The sequence below is a fragment of the Chrysemys picta genome, chromosome 1 (assembly GCF_011386835.1).
Source record: "Chrysemys picta bellii isolate R12L10 chromosome 1, ASM1138683v2, whole genome shotgun sequence".
NCBI classification, from domain to species: Eukaryota; Metazoa; Chordata; order Testudines; family Emydidae; genus Chrysemys; species Chrysemys picta.
In genome coordinates this window covers 223,692,771-223,709,358 of record NC_088791.1, presented here as the reverse complement: position 1 = coordinate 223,709,358, position 16,588 = coordinate 223,692,771, and the positions used below count along the sequence as shown (strand labels likewise).

Sequence of the window (16,588 nt, the reverse complement as noted above, 5' to 3'; positions counted from 1 at the left end):
CCAGGGGGAATCTAACCCTTACCAGGGGGAGTCAACCCGTACCTGGGGGAGGCTACCCTTACCAGGGGGGCATCCATGTGGCACCATATGGGGCTGCCCAACCCCGACCCACACCCCACTGAATGTGGGATGTGGGTTCGTCCTCCGCAATCCGCCTGGCTATCCAAGCCAGTTACCGACTCTCACCACGAGGAGGTAGCGGTTGGACTTGCAATCCAGAGGCTTTCCTCAAAGAGGGGTCCCAAACAGCATAATGTCGAGCTCTAACGGGCGTGTGAGAAAAGGCTCAGATCTTGGTAGGGGTTGCCCCTATTGACCGGGCTCACGCCCACCCCCACCTCACCGATAACCCATTCTCTCACTACCCTCAGGCAATGTTTCCGTCCAAGCCCGACAGCTGAGAGGGTCCAGAGACGCATGAAGAGCCATTAAGAGAGCTTTTTTTAGCTATTTTGGTTTCCATGCTCTAAATTTTCAAATTTTTAATATTGTTTTGAACATTAACATATTTAGTGTTATTTAATATCTGTCCTTCAATAGAATGGTTTTAACTATATAATAAATACTTATTAATGGATGAAATTCCAATTTAAATTATTAGTTTTTTTTTTTTTTTAACTACTGGATGTGGATGCGGACTGGCTGCGTATAATAACCAGGAAAGGGCAGGTAGTCACGCCTGTACATAAATGGGGTGGGAGGTTGAGGCAAATCGCCTGGCTGCCAATTTTGAACAGCCGGGCACCAGGGCGATTAGAACAGCACAGGTAGGCGTGCTGTGCATCAGAGAGGCTTTGAAAACCAGTTTCATGACTGGCCAGGCTACGGTGTGACAGTCGTGTGTGTTTCTCCTTGATGCAAACCCGTCCCCTTTGTTGATTTTAATTCCCTGTAAGACAACCACCCTCCCCCCTTCGATCACAGCTGGCAAAGGAAATAAAGTCACTATTGTTTTGAAACCATGCATTCTTTCTTTATTAATTAAATTAAAGAAAAGGGAGATAACTGATAAGGTAGCCCGGGTGGGGTAGGGGAGGAGAGAAGGACAAGGCCACATTGCTTATTGTAGCCACACTACAAATCAAAACTGTTTGAATGACAGCCTTCTGTTGCTTGGGCCATCCTCTGGAGTGGAGTAGCTGGGTTCCTGGAGCCTCCCCCCACATTCTTGGGCGTGTGGGTGAGGAGGATATGGAATTTGAGGAGGAGAGCAGGCGGTTGTACAGTGGATGCAGCGGCGGTCTGTGCTCTTGTTGGCTTTCCTGCAGCTCCACCAGACGCCTGAGCATGTCTGTTTGCTCCCCCATTAGCCTCAGCATTGCATTCTGCCTCTTCTCATCGCGCTCACTTAATGCTTTCCTGGACTCTGCCACTGAATGCCTCCATGAATTCAGCTGTGCCCTATCAGTGCGGGAGGACTGCATGAGCTTGGAAAACATGCCATCACGAGTGCGTTTTTTTCGCCTTCTAATCTGCGATAATCTCAGGGATGGAGATGATGGGGGAGGATAGAAACATTTGCACCTGCGGGGGGATAAAAAGGGAGAGTAAAATTTAAGATTATACATTTCTGAGAATAAAAGGGAGACTTTCACAGTGAATCAAGCAATTCACAGCAGACAGCACATGTGCTTTAGGTACAAGATCGCATTTTGCCTTTTATATTGAGCGCCTGCTGGTATGGTGACACATCACACATGGCTGGGCAACAGAATTCGGTTTCCAGGCAGCCATGGTAAGCCAAAGGGTAAATGGGTTTTGCTTCTAACATCCTCCTAAACATGTGGGAATGTTTTCAAACTGCAGAGCCCTTCTTTCCCATAGAAAGCAATGCCGGTTGGATTTGCCATTTAAAAGGAGGGGCTGCGGTCTTCAGGTGGAAGTGCAGCACACACTTCCCCCCACTCCTCCGTGTGGCTATTTGGTATGATCCCTTCACCCCTCCCCCTGCTGCATGGCTATTCTCAGGGATGATTCCTTTTAGCCAAGTGCAAACAGCCCAGCATGAATGGGGTCCTTTTACTGTTCCCTTACAAAAATTTCAACCAGGTGACCATGAATGATATCACTCTCCTGAGGCTAATACAGAAAGATATAGACTGAATGTTGCTTGAATGCGACCAAAACCCAGGACCATTCACTGCCATGCTTTGTGCTGCAATGATTCCAGACCACTTGCTACTGGCTTGGCGTGGTAAAGTGTCCTACAGTGTAGGACGAAATAAGGCAGCCCTCCCCAGAAACCTTCTGCAAGGGCTTTCAGGCCTGGTCTACACTCAATCTAAGTTACGCAACTTCAGCTACGTGAATAACGTACTTAGATCGACTTACCGTGGTGTCTTCACCACAGTGAGTTGACTGTTGCCGCTCCCCCGTCGACTCTGCCTGCGCCCTCACCGAGCTGGAGTACAGGAGTCGACGGGAGAGTGCTTGGGGATCGATCGCAATAAATCGATCCCCTCTGGATCGATTGCTGCCCGCGATCCAGCCGGTAATGAAAACATACCCTCAGAGTACCTTCAGGAGAGCTTCATGGAGCGTCCCTGGAGGATTCCTGCTCCATCCCCAGGCATCTTAACAGACTTTTCCAGTAGCTGTACTGGCCGCGAATGCATCCCAAGTCTTCAGGGCAAATTAAACACTATTGCTTTTAAACCCTGTACTGTAGTTACAAATGTGCACTCACCAGAGGTGCCTTCTCCACTTTCAGGGTCGGGGATCCCGCCTTGGGAGGGTATTGGCTCCAGGGTGATGAAAAGGTCCTGGTTGCCAGGGAGAATGGATTCACCGCTTGCCTGCTGCTCTTCCTCATCCACAAAATCCTCCTGTGTGTTGCGTGAGACTCCCCCCTTGCAGGTGTCCACGAACAGTGTGGGGTAGTGGTAGGATCCCGCCCTAGAATGCCATGCAGCTGATCATAGAAGCGGCACGTATGGGGCTCTGACCCAGAGCGACCGTTTGCCTCCTTTGTCTTTTGGTAGGCTTGCCTGAGCTCCTTAATTTTCACGCGGCATTGCTGTGTGTCCCTGTTGTAGCCTCTGTCCATCATGCCCTGTGCAATTTTGGCATATATATTAGCATTTCTTCTCTTTGATCGGAGTTCTGCCTGCACAGATTCTTCTCCCCATACAGCAATCAGATCCAGTGTCTCCCTTTCGGTCCATGCTGGAGCTCGTTTGCGATTCTGGGGGGACTGCATGGTCACCTGTGCTGCTGAGCTCGCCACGCTGACCAAACAGGAAATGAAATTCAAAAGTTCCCAGGGCTTTTCCTGTATTAGTGCAGCGGAGTTGAAAGTGCTGTCCAGAGCTTGTCATATTGGAGCACTTTGGGATAGCTCCCGGAAGCCAATAACGTCAATTTGCGTCCGCACTACCTCAAATTCGACCCAGCAAGGTTGATTTTAGCGCTACTCCCCTTGCCAGGGAGGAGTACAGAAGTTGATTTTAAGAGCCCTTTAGTTTGACAGAATGGGGTTGCTTGTGTAGACGCATTCATTGTAAAATCGACCTAATGCAGCTAAATTCGACCTAACCCTGTAGTGTAGACCAGGGATAAATGGTCTCAATGCCACTAGATGGGATAGAGCACCTCACCGAGGAGGTGCGTGGGGTACACCTGCTCTATTCAAGCACCCCCTCATGGCCACTCAAACAGCTGTGAGGGGAATCCAAACCTCTGGATCCCTAGATATTTTAAGCAGTCCATCTCAACAGGCTACAGTGCTGTTTCCTCCTTTATCTCTCTGCAGACTTCCTGGGCACTGATTTGCTCTGTTGCCCCTTCCATGGAAATGGGGCCCCTGAAACCACGTGCTTGTCGGCCTAAGGCAGGTAGACTGAGGGGCTCCATTTCTGCAGGGAAGTGCTATTATTCCCATTTTTACAGATGAGGCGCTTAGTCACAGACAGACTGACTTGGTCAAGGTCACAAATGGTCTGTCGCAGAGCAGCAAATTGGACCCAAGTTTGAGGTCCTAACCCCTGGATCATCCTTCCTCTCTGGTCAGCCACAATGTCTTTCTCCTCTTCAAAACATGTCCCCGCTGACTCTTTGTCCCTGACCCTGAATCCTCCACCTGCAGGTTCCATGCTGCTGCCTGCCTCTGCGTGGAGTGGATGGTTGAGTAGGGAGAGCCAGGCTTGTTGTAGACTGGCAGAGACATGGAGATGATGCAGAGGCAGGGAAGGGCCTAACATGCAGCCAGTGCATTCTGCACTGGGACTAATCGCTGTGAAGGAGCCAGAAGCTGTGGAAGGGAGAGCTGGGTATGATACATGGAAGTACTAATAAATTACTTAAAAAAAAATTAATACCTCAAAACTTTCACCTAGATTTAAAGTTGACTGGGGATGCCTGGTTCCCGTCTGAAACAACAAGTTCTGCTAAACTTACATCTTTCAAAAGTAGGAAATAAAGAGTGCAGATGCACTAGGTGCATGTTTTGTGTTAGGTAAAATGTATTAACAGGCGCTACCTCCACCTATCCTACTCTCAAACACTGATCCTACTCCACAGAAACATCCCAACATTTGCTAAACACTATAACCCCTTCAACCTTTATAGGAGTCCATCTAATGGTATCACTTAACCATTATTAGACCTACAGACCACTCTCGTATCCCATCTCACCGCTGGCAATCCCCAGGGCAAGGAGACTCTTGTGTGTTGCTACTAATACACCACAATTCAGCACTGAAATAAGGCATGCTGATCAAAGGAAAGAGGTGCCTGTATACTATGAGAAATGAGGACACATGGGGGAAGAGAGAGGGGCTCAAACTTCCCACATCTCAATCACAATCATCAGATTCTCCAACTCCTCTGTCCATCGCTATTGCCAGCTCCAGGGAGGCAGTCAGGGTTGCATTGATGTTGTGTAACTTGTCTCTTCTGCAGCCTTTAAATCTTATCTTCTGCAGACTCTAAGGGTCAAACATTCCCCATACATTTTACTTATCATTTTAGTGACAGCTACGGATTGTGATGGACACTTGGTCCCAGATCCTCGAAAGGCTCCAAACTTCCATTGAAATGAATTGAAGTTAGGAGCCTAAGTACCGTGAAGATCTGGGCTTTGGGACCGAGGAAGTTGTGAATAGGCATGTCATGAGGCACGGCGAGGCCGCTCCAGTCCATTTATAATTGCGCCTGAATCTCCAAATTGCATGTGTGAACACAGGGTGGGGGTGAAATTTGCATGATCTAGAAGGCGTTAGAAGTGGGAACGACCCCCCGCCCCCAACTTGGAGCGATTTCACACGGGGAGACTCTCTTCCCCCAGGCCGAGCCACTACCCTGGATGGGGACGCGTGGCTGTAACCCGAGCCCGGCTCCGAATACAGGAGCAAGCCCCGCGTGGACCCGCCGCTCCGGGGATCCCCTCCCCCCCTTTTCCTTACGCCCGGATTTGTTTCCGTGCCACCTGGGCCGGGAGCTAACTTCGGTCGCCGCGCCTCGCCCCCCTTCCGGGAGCGGGTCTCTCCAGGGCCCACCCCTGGCTGGAGGGGAGTGTCTGCGCCGCCTGGGCTGGAGGCGGAGGGGAAGCGCCGATCCCCGCCCCAGCGTGGGAATCGCCGGGAGGGGCCGGCCCTGGCGCAGGGAGGGAGGGAAGATGGCCGGGACAGGCGCCGGGCTGGAGCGGGGGGAGCCGGCGGGGCTGTGAGCGGGGCGGGCGCTGGGAGACGCGGGCTCTCGGGGCCGCTGCCGGGCGGGGTTAGCGGCGGGGCTGGTCCCGGCTCGGAGCGGGGGAGGATGAGCCCGGCGCGGCGCTGCCGGAGCCGCCCGAGTCCCGCTCCCCGCGGGGCCGCTTGGTAGCGCTGGAGGCGGCGACGGCGGCGGGCGGCCGGGGCCCGGCAGCGGGGCCGGACGGGGAGCGGGCGGCGGCCGGGGCCGGGTGGCGGCGGCCGGGGAGCGGCGGGGCTATGCCGTGGGTGAGCGGTCGGCGGCGGCGGCAGCAGCAGCAGCAGGGAGCCGGGCAGCCGGCGGCGGGGGGCGGCCAGCGGGGCCGGGAGAGCTCGGAGCTGCCGCTGCCCGCGGGCTGGGAGGAGGCGAGAGACTTCGACGGGCGCGTCTTCTACATCGACCACAACACCCGGCAGACCTCGTGGATCGACCCCCGGGACAGGTAAGGGGCCGGCGGGCACCCACGCCGCCTGCACAGGGAGCTGCCCTGGCAGCGCTGCGCCCCGGAGCCGGGGGAAGGGCCGCTAACTGCGGCCGGGGCCGCCCCAGCCAGGGGGGCACAAGGGGTGGGAGCCTGGCGAGCCCTTGGTTACATCTGGCTGATGCCCCCCTGTTCCCATCTCCTCCTGGGGGCGGGGTTTCCATTACCCCATTGTGCTCCCTTCCTGGGGGCGGGCAGCAGCCCGGGCTAGGGTGGATCGGCTGCCTCGCTTCCCTCGCCCCAGCAGCGGGGATTTGCTTTTGGACACTAGCGGGGCCGTGTTTCAAATCCAAACGCTGCCCGCTTGCCCTCTCCGCGCTCACCCAACAGAGCGGTCGGGAGGTGTGTGCGCGCTGGCTGGGGCCGTCACGCCTTCGCCGGGCTGCTCGCTCTGCTGGAGCCAGGTTCAGCCCGCACCAACATAGAGACATTCCAAGTAGCAAAACTGTTGCAGCATTTCAGCTTGCACAAATGGGCTGAAGCCACCTGAAAGAGCAGCCGTTCTGCGGCACTCGATTTTATTGATCTGGCGATGGGGGTGGCTTGTCTGTTCCATGGTGTAAGTTTACGAGCCAAGAAAATCCAGAAAGGACACTTACCGCAACATATTTAAAGGGTTTATTGGATTTTTTGTAAGTCACGGGTTGCTCTAGTGATTTTTAACTCAACTCCCAATATGAAGTCAAAGAAACTCTTCTTGCTCTCATGGAAACTTCTGCAAACTATTGTTTGTATTTCAATATAAGTATTGTAAAGTATTCATAGTGGGGTGAAATATCGCTTTGCTATGAAGTGTGAAAGCGGAGATATTATTTGGTGGATTGTGGTGTAGTTTAGAAGTACAGAGTTGTCACTTGTTGAAATCTAATGCATTTCTTCTCAAGCTTTGACCTGCCATTTCCTTCTCAGAACAACAGAAAAATATTTAGGCCTCCTCTGATTTAAATATTCTTAAAGGGGCCTTGTGTGGAATCTTTGCTTCTCTGCTCTAGAAACCCCAAACAACTCCCACGCCCCTCAAACTGCACTATTTTAGATGTAGCTGTGTTTTTAAAAGAAATGGAGCATAAAGTCTCTTACAGTGGATAGACTGAGCTTCATAGCTTTATTCTGATACAGTACTCAGTTCCTGTAAACACTTGCACATGCTTAACTTTACTTGCATGAATAATCACACTGACTTCTGAAGTGGGCCAGCTCACTTAAGTTAGGTGTGTGTGTTTGCAGGATCAGGTCCCTAGTCATTTCTGTATAGGTATTAAAGTATATTTTTACTTCCAATTTGTAAATATTATTTGAGCAGTAAAAGCTTATTTTAGGAGACAAAGCAGCACTGTCTGTAGTTAGTGCCCAGGCATAGTTTTGTAAGTGGTGTATAACTAGAAGCTAGAGTGTGTTTTCATTTTTCAAATGCTAGTATAGAATCCACTATAACTTTGCAGCATGACCATGCTGATTTATTAGCCGATTTGAACGAATTGGAAACACAGCTGCTTGAGACATAATGAAATAATATGATAGATTTACCTTATCAGAAGATAACATTTAGGGAGAAATTTGGTAAATTAGTGTTTTTTCTAATCCATTTGAGGAATATGTGGACAACTACAAATTACTTTGGACTACATTGTTACAAAATGACTTCACATATTTTGGGCTTGGTGGCATGTCTCAATGAGTGAAAAAACATCAATTTTTAAAAATCAGTTTAAGTATTTTTTTTATAAACTTGCATCAGCTAAATGAAGAATTTCTTACAGTTTAAAGATTGTGGAAGTATGTCACATTTATAGATGGTGTGGTCTGGTAAACACAATCTCACTTTGAAGAGTTGCTCTAAAAAATTCCATGTAGCGTTACTGAACACAAGTGTCAGTATTTTAGGTGTTGGTAAAATAAGGAAGTTTGCTGTATACTTTTCTACATTAAACAATTTTTTATAGTCAGTGAAAGTTAGAAAAGGACAGTTTGAACTTCATCCAGAACTACCTTGCCAGAAATGTGCATGGAATGTTAAGCAGGCCACAGAAACATTTAAATGGAGTCTGGTTTAAAGACTAATAATAATTTGTTCAATTCCTGTTTTCTTGCACAATGGTACATTGCTGGTTTTGTAGGTAAATATTTATACTGTTTATACAGTTAACTGTTTTATTTGAAAACAAAATTTTGGCTTTTCCCATATTCTATAGAAAGTGTATATGTGCATGCTTTGTGTTCATGTACTGCAGTTTTGTGTATTCAGTTGACATATAATTTTCTGCATTGATTGTATACTCTAATGCTGCTGTTGATTTATTTTGAATATGAAGTGGTATTCTAGCCATCTCGGTCCCAGGATATTAGAGAGACAAGGTGGGTGAGGTTTAATGGCCCAATTTTTGGTTTTTAATATGCTACCTTCGGGGTGTCTGAAGGCAAGTATATTTGTCTCAGTAGTCAATCTCTTTGCTTCCCCCTGAAATGTAATGGAAGGAGGAAGCCTTTCCATATGGTTCTTTGGAATATATGGAGCAAATATATAGAGTGCAGAGGAAAGAATTAAACAAGTCTTAGCATAACACCATTGAATTCATGACTGAATTTACTTCAGTATGTTTAAAATTATATGCCTTAATTTGTTAAAATAATCAGTAATTTGGAATGTTGTCTATGTGTATAGCTTTGTCCAAATACTAATTTAGATTAATGCTTAATCTTCCCTTGGCTCACCAAGAATGCATGAATATGTGGTACAGTTTGTTCAGTGGAGATTGACACATTTAACTTGAAGCAGATACAAAAAGTGATTTATATCAGGCCAGTGCCATCAACTTCTGCAGAATTTAAGCCATCATTCTAGCCCTGTGGTTGCAAAGATAACCTTTCAAATGCAAATTCAGGATAAACTGCTGCTAGGTTATCTTACAGACAGAAATCTTCAGAGTACGCTGCTGAGTAGATGTTTCTTTGGAAATGCTATAGAGCGAAAACTGACCAGGCCTGTCAGTTTTCATTGCTGCTATTCAAAGTCTTCTGGATGGCAGTGGAACAAATAAGAACTCAGTTTTGCAGATGCTTGGGAAAGCCCTAAGCAGCTAGGAGACATATGTACTGTAGCTATTCATTTTTTGGAGAAAAGGACTTAACACCAGATTGAGGGAGGGATAGGGTAGTAGTAGTACACCTCCCCCCAGCCCATCAACCAGGAGACTGGGGGAGGAGTAAAGTAGCAGAAATTACTCCCCATTCCTGAAGCAGCCAAAAGGGGGTGGGTTTTTGGGGGTAGGGGGAGGAGGAGGACACATCCAGCATGTTTTTACTATCTACCAGCCAAAAGATATTGGGAAAATTTGAAGCTTGGCCCACAGGCATCTCAAATTATCAGCCATCTACTAACTAGAGGGAAAAAAAATTGCTGATAGAGTTTGCAGATTGGTGGAATGGTAAATTATGATCATTGGTCACTGATCCAGAGCAATCTGAATCAGTTGGTAAGCTTGCTGCAGACAAACAATATGCTCTAATACAGTTCACGGTAGAGGCACAGTGGAACCCCGCTATAACGCGATAATTGGGGTCCAAAAAGTTCGATTGCATTAAATGCGGGGTCGCGTTAAAGCGGGGTTTCAACTTACTGTACAACCATTAAGGAAGTTTTGTCTAAAGCAGGAGGAGCAGGACTCCCTGCGCTGCAGACATGCCCCGGGCAGCAGAGTGCATGCCCTGGCTAGCGGGGGCGGGGGGGGGGGGAGGGGGGAGAGAGACAGAGAAGGGGGCGGCCAGGGCTTCCTTCAGCTGGGCCCACAGCCGCCCAGAGGATTCAGGGGGCCTGAGGCAAAACAGGGGAGCTGCGGCACTTGTACTCACCAGGCGGTGGTCCGGGTCTTCGGCGGCGGGGGCTCTTCAGTCGCTCCGCGTCTTCGGCAGCACTGAAGGGCCCCCCGCTGCTGAAGACCCGGACCGCCGCCGGGCCAGGGCTCACGGGGCCCCCACTGCCGGGCCCGGGCTCACGGAGCCTCTGCCACCGAAGACCCGGACTGCTGCCGGGCCAGGGCTCGCGGGGCCCCTGCCGCCGAAGACCTGGACCACCGCCGGGCCCGGGCTCGCGGTTCCCCTGCGGGGCCTGGGGCAAATTGCCCCGCTTGCCCCCCCCCTCTGGGCAGCTCTGGCCGGGGCGCTTGCCACTCGGCCCCCCCCCCCGCCGCGCCGCCTGCCGGGAGGGCTCCGCGCCACTCCTGCCTGCAAGTTATTTGAAAGTTGTTGGTCAGCGGGGAGGGAAGGACGCGGGCTGGAGCCGGCCCTGCTGGGGACAGAGGTGAGAACCCCAGGGGAGCACTGGGGCTGCAGGGAGAGTCACTCCTGCTGCAGCCACCAGGGCATGGATCCCAAATGCCTCGCGCCCGCTGGACTCACTCCGCATCCCCCCGGGGCCAGACTTGCCCCGCGTTATAACCGAATTCGCGTTATCGCGGGGTGCATTATTGCGGGGTTCCACTGTATAAAGAATGCAGGCCATACCTACAGGCAGGTCCTGGAAAGTATTGACTCTGAACAGGTTTTAGAGCAGAGTTTCTCAAACTTCATTTCACCCCAACCCCTTTCTGACAACTACATGACCCCAGGGGAGAGGGGGACGGAGCCTGGGCCCCAGCAAGTCTAATGCTGGCCCTGGCGACCCCATTAAAATGGGGTTATGACCCACTTTGGGGTCCTGACCCACAGTTTCAGAACTGCTACTTTAGAGGATGTTGAAGATAACTAAATTGAACAAGATTTCCAGTGAGATGCTCCGGAAAAGGTTTAGCATATACCATGAGTGTATAAATGGGGATATTGGAACAGAGAGGTAATATTTTCTTCATATATGGCATTAGAGAGACCATTGCTGGAATATTGTGCCAGTTCCTTAAAAAGGATGTTGAAAAATTGGAGAGGGTTCAAAAAGAGCTAAAAGACTGATTTGAAATTTGGGAAAATATGCCTTCCAATGACAGACATAAAGAGTTCAATGTATTTAGTTTATTGAAGGGAAAGTTAAGAGGTTACTGACTGACAGACAGTGACCTACATAGGGAGAAGTTACCTGAGAATTCAGGGCTCTTTAAATTAGCAAAGTCATTACAAGAAATTATGGAAGCTGAAGCTAGAAATAGTTAAAAGTGCAAAGAAGATACAGTTATAATGAGGGAAATTAACAGTTGGAATAATTTATCAAGTGGCAGGCCATGAAGTCTCTAAATCAAGATTGGATGCCTTTCTATAGGATATGCTATAGTTCAGGGTTTCTCAATCTTTTCTTAATCGACTTTAGGATATATATTTTTTAACTTGGAGGCTCCCCCACCCCACAAGTCATGACAGCATGCAGAGGTGCCATTTGAGATTTCCATTTAGCCTCCTGGAAGCTCTTGGATTTTTTTGATGATTAAAATATAAAAATCAGTCTATGTGTTATGATTATTTTCTATACCTCCCAGCCAGGGGGTTCTCTGTTCCACACTCTTCCCCCCCCCCCCCCTGCTTACCTAGGTTGGAACTCCCTGCCGTAGGTGTGATGGGACCCCTCCTCCCACCCAGAGATGCAGTGACTGACAGCGCTGCAGGACAATCACTGTGTGTGTGTGTGTGTGTGTGTGTGTGTGCGCTCTCTATAAAGCAACCCTGGGATCCACTTGGATCATCCTGCAGTTGGTTTTTCATGCTCAGGTTGACTGACAGTTTTGCCCAGATTTCCCCCCCCCCTCCCATTTTTGCTCTGAATGCAGGAATTATTGATTGACTTTTTATGGCCTGTGTTATGCAGGTGGTCAGGCTAGATAATCACAACTGTCCCATCTAGCTTTTAAAATATATTAATCTATTCTTTGAATTGCTGGAGATGTATAGGTGCAAGTATTTTTTGCTCTAACTAGTTGGCCTGGACCCTGATTCTCCAAACACACAATCTTAACTTGATACTTGTGAGTGACATAAGTGTTTGAAGGATTGGGGCCAGAGATGTCAGGCTAGTCAGTGTTGGGTACTTTTTTGAACTTGATGTTTACTTAAAAATTGCAGCTTCTTTGTTACTCTTATTTGATAACTGAAATCTAGTTCATGGTTAATAATTTAAACTTGATCTTTTTGACCCTCAGTGCATTGTGGTTTAGATACTTTGAAACAAGTGGGATGGTTAGGGTATTATTTTTGCCCAAATTATATGCTGTTTTGGGGAAAAGTCGTTATTTGTTAATTTCACGTCCACATGTTTCCTAATTAATGGCATTGATATCCTATGGTTTATCCAGCCTTGTTGAACACTGAAGCTGTACCTCCTGTTGCAGAAGATTCTGAAGAGTACAGGCCTAAAATGTGTTGAGAGTAGTGTTGTGGAATCATAGAAGGTAGAGATGGAAGCTACTTTCCAGATTATGCAGGCCATTTCTCTCCAAAAAGTGAAGGATTGTTCCTTACAGTACAGTACAAATGATAGATTCGTGTATTAAAAAGAACATTAGATCTTTAAGTTTAGATTGAGTGACACTAAACATTGTGGTCAGGTTAGCCAATTTTTGCAGTAGTTTAAGAAGAAAAAAAATTTAGAGTGCTGTGAAACCTTAACATGAAGAAAGATGATAGGCTGCTAAATGTTTTGTTAAAGTTCACAGAAATGAGATTTTATTTTGTGCGCTCTATATACCCATGCAGTTTTACATTTCCAGATGATCTGCTGCTCAAATTATATTTATCAGGAAAAATGTTAGTAGAGTTCAGAGCTTTGCAGTGTTACGACAATGATACAGGAATATGTAGGAATGTATGATAAGTGCTTAATCTTAGAAGGTCCTGGCTGTCTGTGGGGAGGTGGGGAGCACCCTTGAGTTGGACTTGAGGGCATTTGGCAGCTTGCAATATCTAGCCCTGAGCAGCCAAGTTTGATGAATGAAAGGTAATGCAGTTTAATCTTGGACAAAATGAGGATGCTTTCTTGCATAAAAATGCGTGTAAGAGTTTTAAGGTAAGACAAATACAGAGAAATGTTAAACATGTCCTTAGATGATGGGACTTCAGATGCTGTTAAAAGTGTGAGCTGCAAGGGGTAGAGACTTTGTCTCTTTAATTGCATGTAAAATGCAATATGCTCCAGAAGCACTTAGAAATAACATGCATGTTTAGGTGTTACTGAATAGGAACTTTAATATTCGCTTTTTTAAAAAACGGTAGCTAGAATGCACATGTCATATAAAAGAACACTTTTACTCTGCTGTTCAGGTTCTATAATTAGCTGATTTAAGAACGAGTGACTTGAGATTTCAGTCTTGAATATAAGATGTGGATTTAGGTTTCTGTCTTCTTGAGCAAATTTCAGTATAGAGTTAGAGACCATTGATAACAATTTAGTTTGTGCTAGAGGCAAACATTTGTTTGTTTAGAGTATGAAGTATAACAAAAGTGTACAAACACAAGAACAAATCCTTTACAGGCAAGAAAAAAAGTGTAGGAATTTGTCTATAGCAGATAAAACCCCACTATGTTTACCCTGTCCTTCATAAAACTATTAAATATAATGCTTGATTCACGGGGCTTCTAATATTGCAGTGGGAGTGTATGGGGGAGTATTTTTATAAAGGTATGTGTGGGTCTCTACAGAAATACATTTAATTGCTTTTTTGGCAGAATAAAATAAAACTACTACTTCTGCCTACAGTTTAAAAATAGAATTCCTGAATATCATGTCTGCTAAGATGTGACAACTTGCATTCTTCAGCAGAGCATGAAAGTGCCACAGATTCTTAACATTGGATCTTTAGTTTGACTGCAGCATTGGCTAATGAAAATAGAAATGTAGGTGTTTTCTCATCTCTCTCAATCTTCTTCCCAATCAAATATAGACTATGGTAGCATCTGTACTAGTAGACGCAAGATAAAAAGAGAAACAAAGTTGCAAAAAGGCTGGATTACAGCTAGCGCACAGGGAATAATGTTTCTCATGTTTCTACAGTAGGATTCTTGTTGTTTTTTGTTTGCAGTAGCACCTACAGGCCCCAAACAAAACTGGGGCCCTATTTTGCTAGGTGCAGTGGAAACATCAAAGACATTCACCTTCTGAGTGCACTTACAGTCTAAGATGCCACAGAGGTGTGTAGAAACAAAATGAGGGTAGAGGGTCAGGGGAAGAGGTTGAAATACTAGGAACATTAGATATCATATTTAAGGTCTTGTCCACACACGGACTTGCATTAGTTTAACTAAAGATGTGTTTTAAAAGTGACTTAGAAAAACAGGTGTAAATCCATTTTAAAATGGCTTATATCGATTGAGCTTAAGTTGGTAAGGAATTGACTTAGTTTTAAATTGACTCATCAATTTATCTTAATTTAAGAGTACAAATCCCTATGTGGATACCAGTCTAACTAAACCGATGTTTAAAAAAAAAAAAAAAAAAAAGCCTCATTACGTATAATATGGAGGCTTAATTTTTTTGAATAAAAATAAGATGGGTGTACAAGGGATAATAGCGAATCACTAAACAGGTCACATGCTTAGTCATTATCATTAGATAGGTGTCATGGTAAAGGTGAATCTTTGGAAGGGGTTTGAAGGACAGGGTACTGGGTGTGTGAATCATTTTGGGGAGGGCATTCCAGGCACTGGGGTCCTCAAGGAAGGAGGCATGAAGGTGTGTGTGGTAGAAGTGGGCAAGTGAGTGATGGAGGCAGACATCATTGGCAGAACGAAGGGTGTGTGTGAGATACAGTGAGATAGAAGAAGAGCCTTGACAGTAGGGACCAAAGTTTGTATTTGATACAGAGGGGAAGGGAGAGCCAATGGAAGTAGTTAAAGTTCATGTGAGGAGAGGGAGGTACTGTGATCAAAGTGGTAGGCTAAGGTGATTATTCTGGCAGTAGTGATTTGAATTAGATGGTTGAAATGTTTTTAAAATTTTTGGTGCGATTTTTGTTATGGGCTCGTATGGGGCAAGGTTGGAATACTCAAGGTCAGTGGACACAATTACAGTAGTTGAGGCATGAGATGATAGATGAAAGCTTTGATGCACAGGATAGAGAAAAGGGCTGGATGTCTTTGTTTGCTTCATTGCTAGTAATAGGAGCATTTCATGCTAAGGAGAGTACTTCTGATTCTGGAACAATGGGCCATGGATCAGTAAGGAAACTTGAACATCAAACTAGATCTTAGTTGGCCATGTTTGGAGATTCTGGATGGTTTTCTGACCTGATTTTTGTTGTCTCCTCACCCTTTCTAGGTAAGTAATTTTTATCGGTTCTACCAACAAGTTGTAGTACATATCACTTTTAATAGTCTGTTGAGTCATTTCTGTCATCCATCCTGTGCTCCCTGTCTAGTGAGGCTAGCACTTCATGTATGTTGAAGTGGCTGAATAAGACTTGGGGTACTTGTTTGTGTTCTATAAAGAAGTTTTTTTTAGTCTATTTGATAGATATTTTGCTTGTCTGAGGAATGCTGGAATGGTCCCTAAATATGTAATAGCTAGTTGGGTACAAGTCCTGTAGCTTGCAGGGTGGAAGGGACGCTGTTCTGTGCTGTGGCTTTGATTTTGCTGGGTGAAGAAGCTGTTTGGCTATCAAGTCTGAATTAATGAAAATGAATGACAGAAGTTGCTGTTACTTTAAAATAATAAAGATGGCTTTTCTATTTTAGTACACTTTGTTGGCAATGAAACAAAAAATAAATAAATGAAAAAGTACAGAGATATCAACATCCTTGAACCAGAAACTGAGAATCAAAGACTAACTTTCAGAGCTTTTTGAGGGATTTATTTCAGGATGAAGTCTTATTGGGACTCTTTTGATTAATATTATACTTAGCTTGAGCCTGTTCACAAAGAAATCAGATTATGCTTCTTTATGGTAAAAATGTACACTTCATATCACCACTGAGATAGTATATTAAGGTTTTTTGTTTTTTTGTTTTTTTTTTAAACCTACAATAAAAGGGGGGTTTGGCATGTAGCAAAGACTAGTGCAATATTGCAATATTTCATAGTTATTTATTTATGTAGCACTGAAAATGTGTGTGGCACTTTATAGAAAAGGGATTATGGCAGCAGTGTTTTGAGTTGGAATTCAATTTTGAAATGTAAGATGCTTACATGAAGGATTGTTTAGATTGTATTTTTTTTAAAAAGCTTGAAAATAAAAAATGAATTAAAAGTTTTATATGGAAAGGGAAGACTGTGTAGAGATAAGTCATTTAGTTGGTGTTGAGAAAACATTGTAGGCAGCTACACAGCTTCTGTTTCCCAGTAACTAAAGGAATTATGCCTCCCTGACTGAAGGTGAAGTCATATAAACTTCAAGATCTGTTATTATATGTGGTTAAAAAAATAGTGAAATAGTAAAATTACGGTTAGACCAATCTATTAAAATTAGTTGGTTTTAAACATAGTATTAAAAGCAACATAGCAATTTAAAATATGTT

General features: G+C 45.8%; 1 protein-coding gene across 7 annotated transcripts in view; it reads left to right on the top strand.

Annotated features, from left to right (window-relative positions):
• Nucleotides 1-5,724: 5,724 nt before the first annotated feature.
• The window catches only part of WWC3 (WWC family member 3), a 145,880-nt gene continuing 135,016 nt past the window's right edge, over nt 5,725-16,588 (top strand). For 3 of the 7 annotated variants that reach the window (XM_065580681.1, XM_008167177.4, XM_065580682.1), the window contains exon 1: nt 5,842-6,127. In XM_065580681.1, coding sequence (XP_065436753.1) covers nt 5,925-6,127 — 203 coding nt within the window. In that variant the 5' untranslated portion in view covers nt 5,842-5,924. Of the gene's footprint in view, nt 6,128-6,704; nt 6,726-16,588 lie in introns of those variants that run through there. The other 4 variants (XM_005309313.4, XM_065580680.1, XM_005309312.3 and 1 more) reach the window with 4 other exon arrangements.